At 43.4% G+C, this 14,198-nt stretch overlaps 1 protein-coding gene across 4 annotated transcripts in view; it reads right to left on the minus strand.

Moving 5' to 3' along the window:
• LOC140457988 (SLIT-ROBO Rho GTPase-activating protein 1-like) overlaps window positions 1-14,198 on the minus strand; it is a 289,838-nt gene that overhangs the window by 158,757 nt on the left and 116,883 nt on the right. For all 4 annotated transcript variants that reach the window (XM_072551898.1, XM_072551900.1, XM_072551897.1 and 1 more), the window contains exon 2: window positions 7,162-7,357. In XM_072551898.1, coding sequence (XP_072407999.1) covers window positions 7,162-7,357 — 196 coding nt within the window. The remainder of the gene's footprint in view (window positions 1-7,161; window positions 7,358-14,198) is intronic.

The following is a 14,198-nucleotide window of genomic DNA, read 5'->3' on the forward strand; positions in this document are numbered from 1 at the left end:
TACTTTTTTTGGTGCATTAGGCAATTTGTGATTTTGCGGATAGAGAGGATTTATTGTATGAATGATTGCTGTAAAAGACTCATTTGGTTCACTAATGTCTTTTAAAGAGGTAAAAATCTACCATCTAAACTGCATATAAACTGACATTTTCCTAGCTACCATCAGTTCTGATGAAGGGTCACTTGATCAGAAACATTAACTCCGATTTCTCTCCACAGATGCTGCGAGGTCTGCTGAGCATTTCCAGCAGTTTCTGTTTTTGGAACTACCATCATTACCTGGTCTGGCCTACATGTGACTCCAGACCCAAGTCAATATGATGGATTCTTAATCACCATCTAGAAGACCTAGCAAGCCACTCTGCTATTGTGGGGAATAAGTGCTGCTCTTGGCAGTGGTGTCCACATCCTAAAAATGAAATTTAAAAAAAAAACAAGCCTCTTCCTTGGATTGCTAGTTATTGAACAGGCTACATGTGTGATCACCCATCAACAATGCAGCAGTTTACCACCATCTTAAATTGGGTTGAGTCTCCAAAAAATAGTTGGTGGCTAATACACTTGATGGAGCACAGTGTTAAGTGTCACTAGCTCTTGACATGCTAATTCATTTGATATAGGAGCAGAATTAGGCCATTCTGCCCATTGAGCTGGATCCACCATTCCATCATGGCTGATCTGCTTCCCAGCCCCATTCTCCTTGATCCCTTTCCCAATCAACAACCCACCTCTGCCTTAAAGGCACGCAATGACTTGGCCTCTACACAATGAGGCAGACTGCTCATTGTGTAGAGGTACTGCAGATGCTGGAGATTAGAGTCAAGATTAGAGTGTGCTGGAAAAGCACAATAGGTCAAGCAGCATGTCTGGAGCAGGAAAATTGACGTTCCTGATGAAGGGCTTTTGCCCGAAAAGTCAATTTTCCTGCTCCTCGGATGCTGCCTGACCTGCTGTGGGGGCTTTTCCAGCACCACTCTAATCTTGACTCTACACCAATGAGTTCCACAGGGTCACCATCCTCTGGCTGAAGAAATTCCTTCTTTTCTCAGTTCTAAAGAGTTCCTTCACGGCGTCTGTGGCCCTAGGTCCTAGTATCTGCTACTAGCGAAGATGTCTTTTCCATGTCCACTCTATCAGGCCTCTCAGTATTCTGCAAGTTTCAATCAGATCCCCCCTCATCCTTCATAACTCCACGTACAGGTCCAGAGTCCTCAACCCCTCTCATTTGACAAGCTCTTCATTTCTAAGATGATTCTTGCAAACATTCAGCGGACCCACTTGCAAAGGTTTAGATAGACATGGGCCAACCACAGGCAAGGGTGATTAGCTTAACTTTGGAAACTTGTTTTGACACTGATGAATTGGACCAAAAAGAGTCTGCTTCCAAGCTGTATGACTCTACGACTCCCTCCAATGCCAGCACAGCCTTCATCTGATACCGGGCCCAAAACTGCTCACAATATTCCAAATGGTGGTCTGACTAGAGCCTTATACAGCCTCAGGAGTGCTTGCTCTTGTACTCTAGCCCTATTGAAATGAACACTAACGTTACATTTACTCTCCTAACTGCCAAATGAACTCACATGGTAACCAGGACTCCCAAGTCCCTCTGTGCTTCAGATTTCCAAGACCTGTCCCCATTTAGAAAACAGCCTATGCCTCTGTTGTTCCTACTAAAGAGCTTAACCTCATAACCATCAGGTGGGGGAGCAGCAGGGTGGGGAGAAAGGATCGTGGTCACAGTCTCTGTGAAAGGACTGTCCAGTTTCTCACTGGGTGGCTCCAGGTATCAGTAGAGTCGGGATAATTTGGCTAAGTTTGTATCGCAGGCTTGCCGTCAGCTTCCTGAAGTGTCAGGAACCAGACATCACATGCAGCGTAAAAAAAAACTCTGCTTCATGTGATGGAAACTCTCAACACAAATAAACAAGCATCCAGACGGAACGTGTGCAACTGAGATACAATGTTTTGAAACACTACCTTTGTCGTCTTTCAGGGCATGAGGACATTGCTAGCAAGGCCAACATTTCTAACCCCGAGTTCTGAGGAAGGGTCACTCTCCCAAAAACATTAACTCTGATTTCTCTCGATGGATTTTGTCAGACTTGCTGAGCTTTTCCAGCAATTTCTGTTTTTGTTTTTCACCCTGCCCCCAACTGGCCTTTTCTGACTGGCTTACTGGGCCATTTAAGAAGGCAGTTGAGAATCAACCAAACTGCTACGTGCCTGGAGTCATATTGTAAGTCAGACCAGGTAAGGATAGCAGGCTTCCTTCCCCAGTGAACAAGGGTGGACACAATGAAAGGATGATTTTCACAGTAACCATTACCTAGACTTACTTTCTATTCCAGATTTATTAATTGCATTTAAATTCCACCAGGTGCCTTTGTGGGATTTGAACCTATTTTTTCACAGCCTATGCCTCTGGACGACTTCAGAGTCCGAGGTCTACAGCATGGATACAGGCCTTTGGCCCACCTCGCCCATGCTGCCCAGTTTTCACTATTAAGCTGGTCCCATTTGCCTGCATTTGGTCCGTATCTCTCTATACCTATCCCCTCCATGTACCTGTTCAAATGTTTCTTCAATGAGGAAACTGTTTTAACCTCACCACTACCTCTGGCAGCCCATTCCAAACACTCACCACTCTCTGTATGAAAAGAATTGCCTCTCTGGACCGTTTTATACGTCTTCCCTCTCACCTTACACCTTAGTTTTAGATTCCCCTACCATGGGAAAACACTGTTGGCTATCTCCCTTATCTATGCTTTCCATAATTTTATAGATCTCGATAAGGTCACCCCCTCAGTCCCAGTCTATTAAGCCTCTCCTTATAACCCAAACCCTCCAGTCCTGGTAGCAACTTAGTAAATCTTTTCTGCACTCTTTCTAGCTTAATACTTGTCAAGTGATGTTGCCACTAACTCACCATCTCCCAAAAGTTTTACTTCACCGAGTGGTCAGAGCATTGAGTATTGGAGTTGGTAGGTTATGTTGCGGCTGTACAGGGCATTGGTTAGACCACTGTTGGAATATTGGGTACAATTCTGGTCTCCCTGCTATAGGAAAAATGTTGTCAAACTTGAAAGGGTTCAGAAAAGATTTACAAGGATGTTGCCAGGGTTGGAGGGTTTGAGCTATAGGGAGAGGCTGAATAGGTTGGGGCTGTTTTCCCTGGAGCATCAGACATTAAGGGGTGACCTTATAGAGGTTTATAAAATCATGAGGGGCATGGATAGGATAAATAGACAAGGTCTTGTGACTGGGATGGAGGAGTCCAGAACTTGAGGGAATATGTTTAGGGTGAGAGGGGAAAGACATAAAAGGGATCCAAGGGGCAATTTTTTCACAAAGTGGATGTTGTGTGTATGGAATGAGCTGCTAGAGAAAGTGATGGAGGCTGGTACAATTACGGCATTTAAAAGGCATCAGGATGGGCATATGAATAGGAAGGGTTTAGAGGAATATGGGTCAAGTGCTGGCAAATGGGACTAGATTGGATTAGGATATCTGGCCGGTATGGACAAGTTTCTGTGCTGTACATCTCTCTGACTATGAGTGGTTTCTTCTACTTTGCACAGCAGAACTGATTAGAAAAACTTCAACACATTTTGTGCAGCAATGCATTCACCTTAAAATAGAATAGAAACCATCAATCATTTAGAACGCTCTTGGTCAAAGTGGTTTTTCTGTACTCTATTTAAATTATTTTTAAAAGAAGAACCCTCTAAACATTGGCAAAGCATTGAAGTGAAGAAAAACATGTGGCTGAACATCAACTTCAATCTTGTTAAAAGTATCCTCGGGCGTTAGTGAAGCAGATGGGTTTTTGTTTTAAAAGAACAGTGACGAGCTGTTTAATTCTGGCTTTTTTTTATTGAATTTATATTTGGGATTTGAAGCCGTGTACCCAGAACATTAGCCTGGGTAAAAGCAAGATATTGCAGTTGCTAGAAATCTGAATTAAACATGGAGAAAACTGGAGAAACTCCGGTCTGGCAGCATTTGTGGAGAGAGAAACAGTTCATCTTTCAACAACAATAGGACCGTTCTTCAGAGCTGAACATTAGCCCAGGGCTCTGGATTACCACAGTGTCAAAATTAGAGTGGTGCTGGAAAAGCACAGCAGGTCAGGTTGGGGAACACTGCAGTGGTCCAGGACATTCAGCCTCAGACCTTCGGGTGACCATCCTCCAAGGTGGACTTCGGGACAGGCAGCAGAGGAAAGTGGCCGAGCAGAGGCTGATAGCTAAGTTCGGTACCCATAGGGAGGGCCTCAACTGGGGCCTTGGGTTCACGTCACATTACAGGTGATCACCATTGCACTACACACACACACAGATATTCCTAAACACACACACACACACGGACACAGGTACACACAGACGCGCACATAGACACCCATACACACCCTTATAGACAGACAGACAGACACACACACACAACCCCCACCCCAGACAGACAGACACACACAGACAGACAAAGACCCACATGCACACGCATATTTTGTGGGGTGAATTTGTACTTGCAGAGTTACATTGCACTTTGCTCAAAAACTGCATACATTCATGTAGAACTCTGAGCTCAAAAACTGCATGAATTTATGTAAAACTCTTATCTCACTTTTTAGACTAGAATCAATCTAAACATCAGGTCATAGACAGAGAACACAGGGGGCTAACACCTTCAACATATTGTCTAGCTATCACCATTGTTAACAGCTAACCCGAGAATGCAAGTTTTAAAAAAAGGTTTTGTGATTTACACATGAAAGAAGTGAAACTATCACTGTATTCTAACAGATGAAAGGCTTAACAGACAATCAATTTTTCAATGTATAATTTCAGTTACATCACACTGCAAATTTTTGCTATAAATTCTGTGTTATGATCGAGCCCTCCACTATCACCTGATGAAGGAGCGTCGCTCCGAAAGCTAGTGTGCTTCCAATTAAACCTGTTGGACTATAACCTGTTGTTGTGTGATTTTTAACTTTGTACACCCCAGTCCAACACCAACATCTCCAAATCTTTTAGAATGACCATGTTGGTATCAGTTCTTTCACATGTAAATCGCAAAACTTTTTGAATAAAGTTGCATTCTCAAGTGCACTCATAGGGAGTTAACACCTTCAATACCTTATCTGGGCCAACATGACACCAATTGTTAAAGTGCACTTGAGAATGTAACTTTATTATAAAAAAGTTTTGCGATCTACATATGAAAAAACTGAAACCAACACGGTCATTCTAAAAGATGGGAGACTTAACAAACAATCCAGGTCTTTTATAATATATAATTTCAGTTACATCACACTGGAAACTTTTGCTATAAATTCTATGTCCTAAAATTTTATTCTCCACAATCACCTGATGAAGGAGCATCGCTCTGAATGCTAGTGCTTCCAACTAAACCTGTTGGATTATAACCTGGTGTTGTGTGATTTTTAACTTTGTACACCCCAGTCCAATACCGGCATATCCAAATAATCTCTGAGAAGGGTCAGTGAACTGGAAACATTCTTTCTGCACAGATGCTGCCAGACTTGCTGAGTTTCTCCAGCACTCCCTGTGTGTTGATTCAGATGTCCAGTACCAGCCGGATTTGCCTTAAGTAGATGGATTCTTGTTGAGCAAGAGGCTGAAAGGTTATTCAGAGTAGAGCAGGAATGTGAATTTGAGGTTACTGTCAGATCGACCACTGTCTTATTGAATGGCAGAGCAGGGTCAAGAGGCTAGATTACCTATTCCAGCTCTTAATTCATATATTCACATGGATGCCACGGCAACTCAGTGGTTAGCACTGAGTGAGGGGCCTGGGTTCAAATCCAGCGTTGCCCAATTGTTTATGTGGAGTTTGCACATTCTCTTCGTGTCTGTGTGGGTTTCTTCTGGGTGCTCTGACTTCCTCCCACAAACCAAAGATGTGCTGGTTAGATGGATGACTGTGCTACATTGCCCAGAGTATCCAGGGATGTGCAGCTTGGGAGGATTAGCCATGGCAAATGCACAGTTAAAGCATCAACAAAGCACAAAGAAAATCACAGCAGGTCCTTTGGCCCTCCAAGCCTGCACTGATCCGGATCCTCTCTCTAAACCTGTCACCTATTTTCTAAGGATCTGTGTCCCTCTGCTCCCTGCCCATTCATGTACCTGCCTAGATAAATCTTAAATGGTGATATCGTGCCCGCCTCTACCACCTCCGCTGACAATGCATTCCAGGCATCCGTCACCCTCTGCATAAAGAAGTCAGAATGGGATGTTCTATGGAGGGTCGATGTGGACTTGGTGGGCAAAATGGCCTACTTCCACTCTCTAGGGATTCTGTGATTTATACACAGGACAATGAGCTGCTAGAGGAAGGCAGAGGAGGCAGATACAATTACAACATTTAAAAAAGTATTGGATGGGTGTATGAATAGGAAGGATTTAGAAGCAAGTTCTGAGGAAGGGTCACCAGAACCGAAATGTTAACTCCGATTTCTCTTCACAGACGCTACCATACCTGCTGAGCTTTTCCAGCAACTTCTATTTTTGTTCACGGTTTAGAGGGATAAGGGCCAAATGCTGGCAAATGGGACTAGATTTATTTAGGATAATTGGTCAGCGTGAACAAGTTGGACCAAATAAACTATTTCCACGCTGTCTGGCTCTATGACTGTACGGCTTTTCACATCCAGGATGACAGGCAGGGACTCTGCTTAGGGTCTGCACCCTCTCAGTGTTTTGCAGGGCATCTGGGCTAAGTTTTGTGACTTCAACCTGTAACTTTGTCCTGACTCAGATTCAATTGCACAGTTTGAAAAATAAGCATCCAAAAGCTTGCCACCACATTTCTGAACAATTCAGAAGTTAACACAAATTCACCAGATTCCCATCAGGTTTAAAGCGATTCGTCACCATTCAGAACTGTCTTGTCAGATGGAAAACAGTCCCTACCCCGAAACAATACATGAAGATGCTGCATTATTAACTGTTCAGAAATAGTTAAAACACAACCTGAATGGACAGGATTATTATTTCATTGTTTGCTTGCCAGGAGACAAAATGCTGAAACGAGATTAGCAGAAGATAAAAAAAATTAGGGCTTTTTGCAGATTAGCAGAAGATAAAAAATCAGGGCTTTTTGAATCCTGGTGTTCACAGGAAGAGAAAGCTCTTACTTGTACTGCTGGTGGTCTTTTGTACTGCGGGTTTTTGCCATGAATCTTTCAGCCAGTTTCTCCAAGTTTCGTGAATACTCCATTTCGATTTCGGACTTCTTGCGGAAGAAATCCTGGAGATCCTGGAGGAGTTGAACTCTCATCTCCGTCTGCTGCTCCAAGCATTTCAGTTGCTCGACCAACTGAGCTCGTATTTCTGTAAGGAAACAGTCACCGAATTGGTTAGCAGCCTCATTCCCTTTTCTTCAAAATAGACCGCGGCTCTGACCATGCTTATTTTAACCAGGTCCAGTCTCTGAAGTCACAAAGATGCAGATTACACAATTCCTGTCCTTTTGTGGGAGAACGAGAATGCGCTTTAGTTTTGCAAACAGACACCAAAAAGCACTAAATCCATCTTCCCCCATTCTGCTGGAGCCAATCATTGGTTTCAACTTGTGTTAAACTCTTCAGAACTCTGCAACATGATCAGAGATCACCTACAAAAGTCCTTTCATAGAAACACGCATTGAAATCTGTGCATTTGTACACAATCTGACCTGGCAGACAACGTAAACAACATCAGATTACTGCAATCATTCGCTTTTACAGGAACTGTGAATGGCAGATTATTAGACATTAATTGGCTTGGCAAAGTGGTTACAGAGAAGCACATTGTAAAGTAGTGATACCTTTAAGCTTCCCTGAAAGGACTTTTACATGTCTCATTATTCCCTCCGCCAAGCACCAGTCTTGTACTGCAAATAAACAATTATGCTTGCTCTGGCTCCAGCAAATCCTGTGTAGTTTGGTCAATGATGATATATGAAACAGACAGAGAGAGGGACCAAATTAACGGCTACGATAAAATGACTATACACATTGGTTATTGGTTGAGGTTCATCACGTATGGAGAGTTGATGTGTATTCAGAAAAAAAGAAAAACATAGTTGTACTCTTCTATTGTCTAGGCTTTTAGTCAATTTTGTTTAACCATAATCTCCAAACATCAAAACAAGCTGCACAGACAGTTCATGTTTCAGCCAGGACAGTCAGCTCAGAACTGGGAGGGATAGCCCTCATCTCTAAAGCAAGCAACAGCCTTAAAAGCGCTGGAAATCTGCTGATGCAGCGCCACTGTCTGAATTGTAATAGAGAGAATAATAGAGTACACAGGAGGCTGTTGAGATTGACAATTCACGCTGGGCTGTTAGATCAAATACAATTTTATCAGGAGGAAGACGACAAGTCTCACACATGACTCAGTTCTCTTCCAACTGAGGTACAATACATCTTTAGTCCAGCATACAGAGCAGTCTGGATTGTGAAAATAAGTTACATAAAGTAGAATTATGTATTTACCACAAATGCTGATGTTTTCTATCTGTGATTCATTTCACATATTTCATGCACAATTTTTAAATGTGCAAACGTTTTGATGCAACATGCTCATAAACTGCTGGAAAAGCTCAGTGGGACCCAAAACATTAACTGTTGATTTCTCTCCACATACGCTGCCAGACCTGCTCAGCTTTTCTAGCAATTTCTGTTTTTGTTTCCGATTTACAGCATCCGCAGTTCTTTCAGCTTTTAGGCTCAAATATATTCATCCTACAATCCGGGGATCACTGTAAAGATGCAGTCCCTCAATGATTTAGAGGTCGTTTTATTTGCAATACAAAATGTGTCCGCTGCAGCTCGCTGGCTAAAGCTCTTGCCTGCGAGTCAGAGGCTGTGCGTGCGTTTCCAGGGACTGGAGCCAAGGCTAACACTCTCAGTGCAGTACTGAGGGAGCGCTGCGTTGTCAGGGGTGCTGTATTTCTGATGAAACATTAAGCCACAGCTGACCAAAAAGATCTCACAGCACTATTTCAGAGATGGATGTGGACATCCTCCCTGATGTCCTAAACAATTCCTCAAACAACATCCCACAAAGAAACTGGATTTTCCGGTGATTATGCCACTGCTGACTTTAGGAGTGTGCTGTGCACAAAACCGGCACCACAACAGTGGTTTTGTGAAGGATAGGTCATGCCTCACAAACCCCATTGAGTTCTTTGAGAAGGTGACTAAACAGGTAGATGAGGGTAAAGCGGTTGATGTGGTGTGTATGGATTTCAGAAAGGCATTTGATAAGGTTCCCACGGTCGGCTATTGCAAAAATACGGAGGCATGGAATTTAGGGTGATTTAGTGGTTTGGATCAGACGTTGGCTAGCTGAAAGAAGCTGAAAGGGTGGTGGTTGATGGGAGATGTTCATTCTTGAGTTCAGTTACTAGTCGGGTACTGCAAGGATCTGTTTTTGGTCCACTGTTGTTTATCATTTTTATAAATGACCTGGATGAGGGCATCGAAGGATGGATTAGTAAACTTGCAGATGACACTAGGGTTGGTAGAGTTGTGGATAGTGACAAAGGGTGTTGTAGGTTACAAAGAGACATAGATAAGCTGCAGAGCTGGGCTGACAGTTGGCAAATGGCATTTAATGCAGAAAAGTGAGAGGTGATTCACTTTGTAAGGAGTAACAGGAATGCAGAATATTGGGCTAATGATAAGATTCTTGGTAGTGTAGGTGAACAGACAGAGGTCTTAGTGACCATGTACATAGATCCTTGAAAGTTGCCACCCAGGTTGATAGGGTTGGTAAGAAGGCATATGTGTGTTAGCTTTTATTGGTAAAGTGATTAAGTTTTGGAACCATCAGATCATGCTGCAGTTGTACAAACCTCTGGTGCAGCCACACTTGGAGTATCGCGTATAGTTCTGGTCACCATGTTATAGGAAGGATGTGGAAGCTTTGGAAAGGGTTCAGAGGAGATTTACTCAGATGTTGCCTGGAGTGGAGGGAAGGTCTTACGAGGAAAAGGCTGAAGGACTTGAGGCTCTTTCCATTAGAGAGAAGGAGGTTGAGAGGTGACTTAATTGAGACATATAAGATAATCAGAGGGTTAGATAGGTTGGACAGTGAGAGCTTTTTTCCTTGAATGGCGATGGTCAGTACGAGGGGGCATAGCTTTGAATTGAGGGGTAATAGCTATAGTACAGATGTCAGAGATAGTTTCAGTCCTCAGAGAGTAGTAAGGGCTTAGAATGCACTGCCTGCAACTGTAGTACACTCTCCAAGGGCATTTAAATGCTCATTGGACAGGTATATGGACAAGAATGGAATAGTGTAGGATAGATGGGCTTCAGATTAGTTCTACAGGTCAGTGCAACATTGAGGGCCAAAGGGCCTGTACTGCACTGTAATGTTCTGTTATTGTAAGCAGTGACTGACATAGGTCAGCTGCTGATTTTGAAATTGGAGACTGGCAGATTTTTGTTAGCTGTTTGTTGTGCAGGTTATGAGGTAAAATTATTTGGAGTTGTCTCACAGATCAGATGTGGTCTCTTTGAGCGGTGGAACAAGCGTGGGATGGGGCAGGGGCTGAAGACTGGCTTCTGCTCCAATCTTGCTGTGAAACACTAAGATGCTGAATTGGTGAAAAATGCAAAGCAAATGCATTACTTTCTTTTAAAAAAAAGCCCATCTCGCAAAGCGATGGATAATCAGTAAAGCCCTTGGATCAGAATGAACATTCCTCACAAGAGTTCAAACACGCTGCATATTTTTCTTTCAGAAAACAAGAAATTATCACAAGTAAAATGCCAGCCAGGACATTAAAACTGATTATAACCAAAGCCACTGTACTTGCACATTGTGGGAGGGGAAGCTCCATGACCACTTCTGGGGCTTTCTGCTGACACTGTGAATACTGAGAGAGTAAATGTCCTGAATTGGAGGATTTAGGTTTAGTGGAGTCCTGTGAGGAACAGCAGTAGGGTTAAAAAAAAATCACATTGCTGTCTAAGCAAACAGGCACCGTCATTCCCCTGTTTGCCTTCTACTAATCATGTCAGTGGATCAACAGGAGTTGCTGACACTAGAGTCTGGAACAATTGCTAGGAGCTGTAATCACAGCAGCAAGACATACCCATCAGATCATGAATGCTTACTGGTCATCATCTCGACACTCAGATTTCAGTGGAATTGGGGACTTCCCACTATTTCTACCACTCAGCTGCATGGAAAAATGTAACAACAATATGAGGAATGGGAAATAGGATATACTCTTCTGTTCTGTTACTCTGGTGCACTTCTACAGTACAATCTGCCTGTAAAGTGCACAAGACAATATTTTTCCACAGTACCTCGGTACACGTCACAATAATAAATCAAATCAAATCTTTCTTAGACCAATGACAAATCCATAAAATCCCCCCAGTCCATAACCCTGATCAATTATGGCACCTCCAACGGCTCAGCTGATATGGAATTGGAACAATATTTAAGTCAACCACCACATGCCACTTATTCCTAACTCCCTTCCCAACAATCAAGCACATGCAAACTGCAGTGATTTAAGGCAATGGCTCAATCACCACCTCCTCCTGAAAAGGCAGTGATAACAGAGTCCGTGAATATTTTTGAAGCGGGTAGTTAGATTCTTGTGAAGTTGTAAGTGAAAGGTTACTCAGAGTAGGTGAGACATAGCTGAGGTTACAAATGGATCAGCCATGATCTTATTGAACTGCAGAACAGGCTCAAGGGGCTGAATGGCCTAACCAGTTCCTATTGGAATGTTTGTATGCTCTCAAAAAGGCACTTAGATCTGAGCAGCAAATAAAAACAAATGCTGCAGATGCTGGAAATGTGGAACAGACACAGAAAACGCTGGAGACTCTCAGCAGGTCTGGCACCATCTCGGAAACAGACGCAGTTCTGAGTCCAATAAGACTCTTCTTCAGAAGTGAAAGGGGCTGGAAAATGGTGGCTTCTATGACGTGGGAGGAGGAGAGAGCTGGACAGATACTGAGCAGAGCCAAAGACAAAGTAATTGTGCTGAAGGAAAGATAGAGATGTAAAATGGGTGTAAATGAAAGCATGAAACAGAGGAAATGGGCTTGTTCTATCAAGTATTAAAAAAAAGGAATGCCAGGCAACGTGCCAAATCTAGGAAATAAGGTGGAGAACCAAACCTTTCTTAATATTCACAAACAGTATCCTTACTTGGAAGTTATAGCACAGTGGCAGGCCATTCAGCCCAACAGGTCAATGCCGGTCTTTATGTTTCATGGAGACTTTCTCCTCTCCATCTCACTCCACTAACGAAGGTGGAGAAATGGAATCATAGAATCCCTACAGTGTGGAGACAGGCCATTTGGCCCAACAGGTCCTCCGAAGAGTATCCCTCCCAGATCCTTTCGCCGACCCTTTTTACTGTACGTTTTCCCTGACTAATGCACCTACCCTACACATCCCTGAACACTATGGAGCAATTTAGCACAATCAGTCCACTTAACCTGCACATCTTTGGACTGTGGGAGGAAACCGGAGCACCTGGAGGAAACCCACACAGACACGGGGAGAACGTGCAAACTCCACACAGTCACCAGAGGCTGCAATCGAACCCGGTTCGCTGGCGCTGTGAGGCAGCAGTGCTAACCCCTGGAAGTTTGCAAATAATTAAGGCGGCAAATTGACATACTTGCATTGGAAATTCAGAGAAGTTTCAGTTGGCAGAATCCTGGGTTGAGGGTTTTTTTTCTCAAAAGGACAGGTTGAGCAGGTTTGTTTTGTACCCCGTGGAGTTTCGAATAATCAGATGATCTTATTAAAACAGAAGAATCTAAGAGGGCTTGACAATGTAGATACTGAGCGGGTTTTTCCTCTCTTGGGCGAATCTAGAGCTGACACAGTTTTAAAAATAAGTGGTCTCCCCATTTTAAGGCATAGATGGGGATTTCATTGGACTGGTCATTCAGCGGTCTGGGCTCACACACCCCTCCCCCACCATCATGGCAGCTGGGAGTATTTAAATTCAATTAATAAATCTGGAATTGAAAGCTAACTCTGTATCAGTAATTAAGAAACTACCTTGGCCCTTTAGGGAAGGATGTCTGCCATCCTTACCTGGTCTGACCTACACGTGACTCCAGACCGACAGTAAAGTGTCCTCTTCAAATGGTCTCTCAGTTCAAGAACAGTTAGGAATAAATGGACTGAAAGAATGATGCTGGAAAGGAAGGACAATCTCCAGATTTTGGGGCAGGGATGCCACGATCAAGACCATAAAATGCAGGAGTAGAAGAAGGCCCAGCCCATTGAGTCTGTCCCACCTTTCAATGACATCATGGCTAATCTGATAATCCTCAATGCCAATTTCCTGCCAATTCCCCATAGCCCTGGATTCCCTTATTGTTTAATGTGCGACCCATTATTCTGAGATTATGCCCTCTGGTCCAAGACCCTCCCACGCGGGGAAACAACCTCTCCATCTCTCCTCTGACTAGACCCTTGAGAAACTTGTATGTTTCAACCAATTCGCCTTTCATTCTTTTAAACTCCAATGAGTACAGACCCAACCTACTCAACCTCTTCTCATAAGACAGTCCCACCAACTTAGTGAACCCCCCTCTGGACTGCCTCCAATGCCAGTATGTCTTTCCTTAGATATAGGGCTCAAAACTGTTCACAGTATTTAACTGTGACCTTGCTTTAGGTGTCAACATTTTCGACTGCAATTTGCCACCTTAGGATCTCCAAGTGATCCTTGCTATGTCAACTGCTATATAGCAATGACAGTTCTGGGTGCTAGGTAGCACCATAGGGGGAGGTTCTGAGATTTCAGAAAAAAAAGTCACATATCCCTCGATTGTGGATAACCCCAAAGACTCTGTGGCGATGCAAAGTAACCATTGCGCCAAACATGCACATCTTTCAAGAATTTTTAAAATGATAAGTAGTTACTAGAAGGACAATATCGGTGCAATTATCGTGGAAACAGTTTTTATGTTCGTTCCAGGCAGAGGAAATCATCTGGTTGAGCTGCTGCAGTCCACGTGTGCAGTTATGTCCCAGCAGTTTAAATGAAACATGGTGGCTCAGTGGTTAGCACTGCTGCCTCACAGCGTTAAGGACATGGGTTCGATTCCAGCGTGGGGCGACTATCTGTGTGGAGTTTGCACATTCTCCCAGTGTCTGCGTGGGTTTCCTCCGGGTGTTACAGTTTCCTCCC

This window comes from Chiloscyllium punctatum, chromosome 32 (assembly GCF_047496795.1).
Source record: "Chiloscyllium punctatum isolate Juve2018m chromosome 32, sChiPun1.3, whole genome shotgun sequence".
In the NCBI taxonomy this organism is placed as follows: Eukaryota; Metazoa; Chordata; class Chondrichthyes; order Orectolobiformes; family Hemiscylliidae; genus Chiloscyllium; species Chiloscyllium punctatum.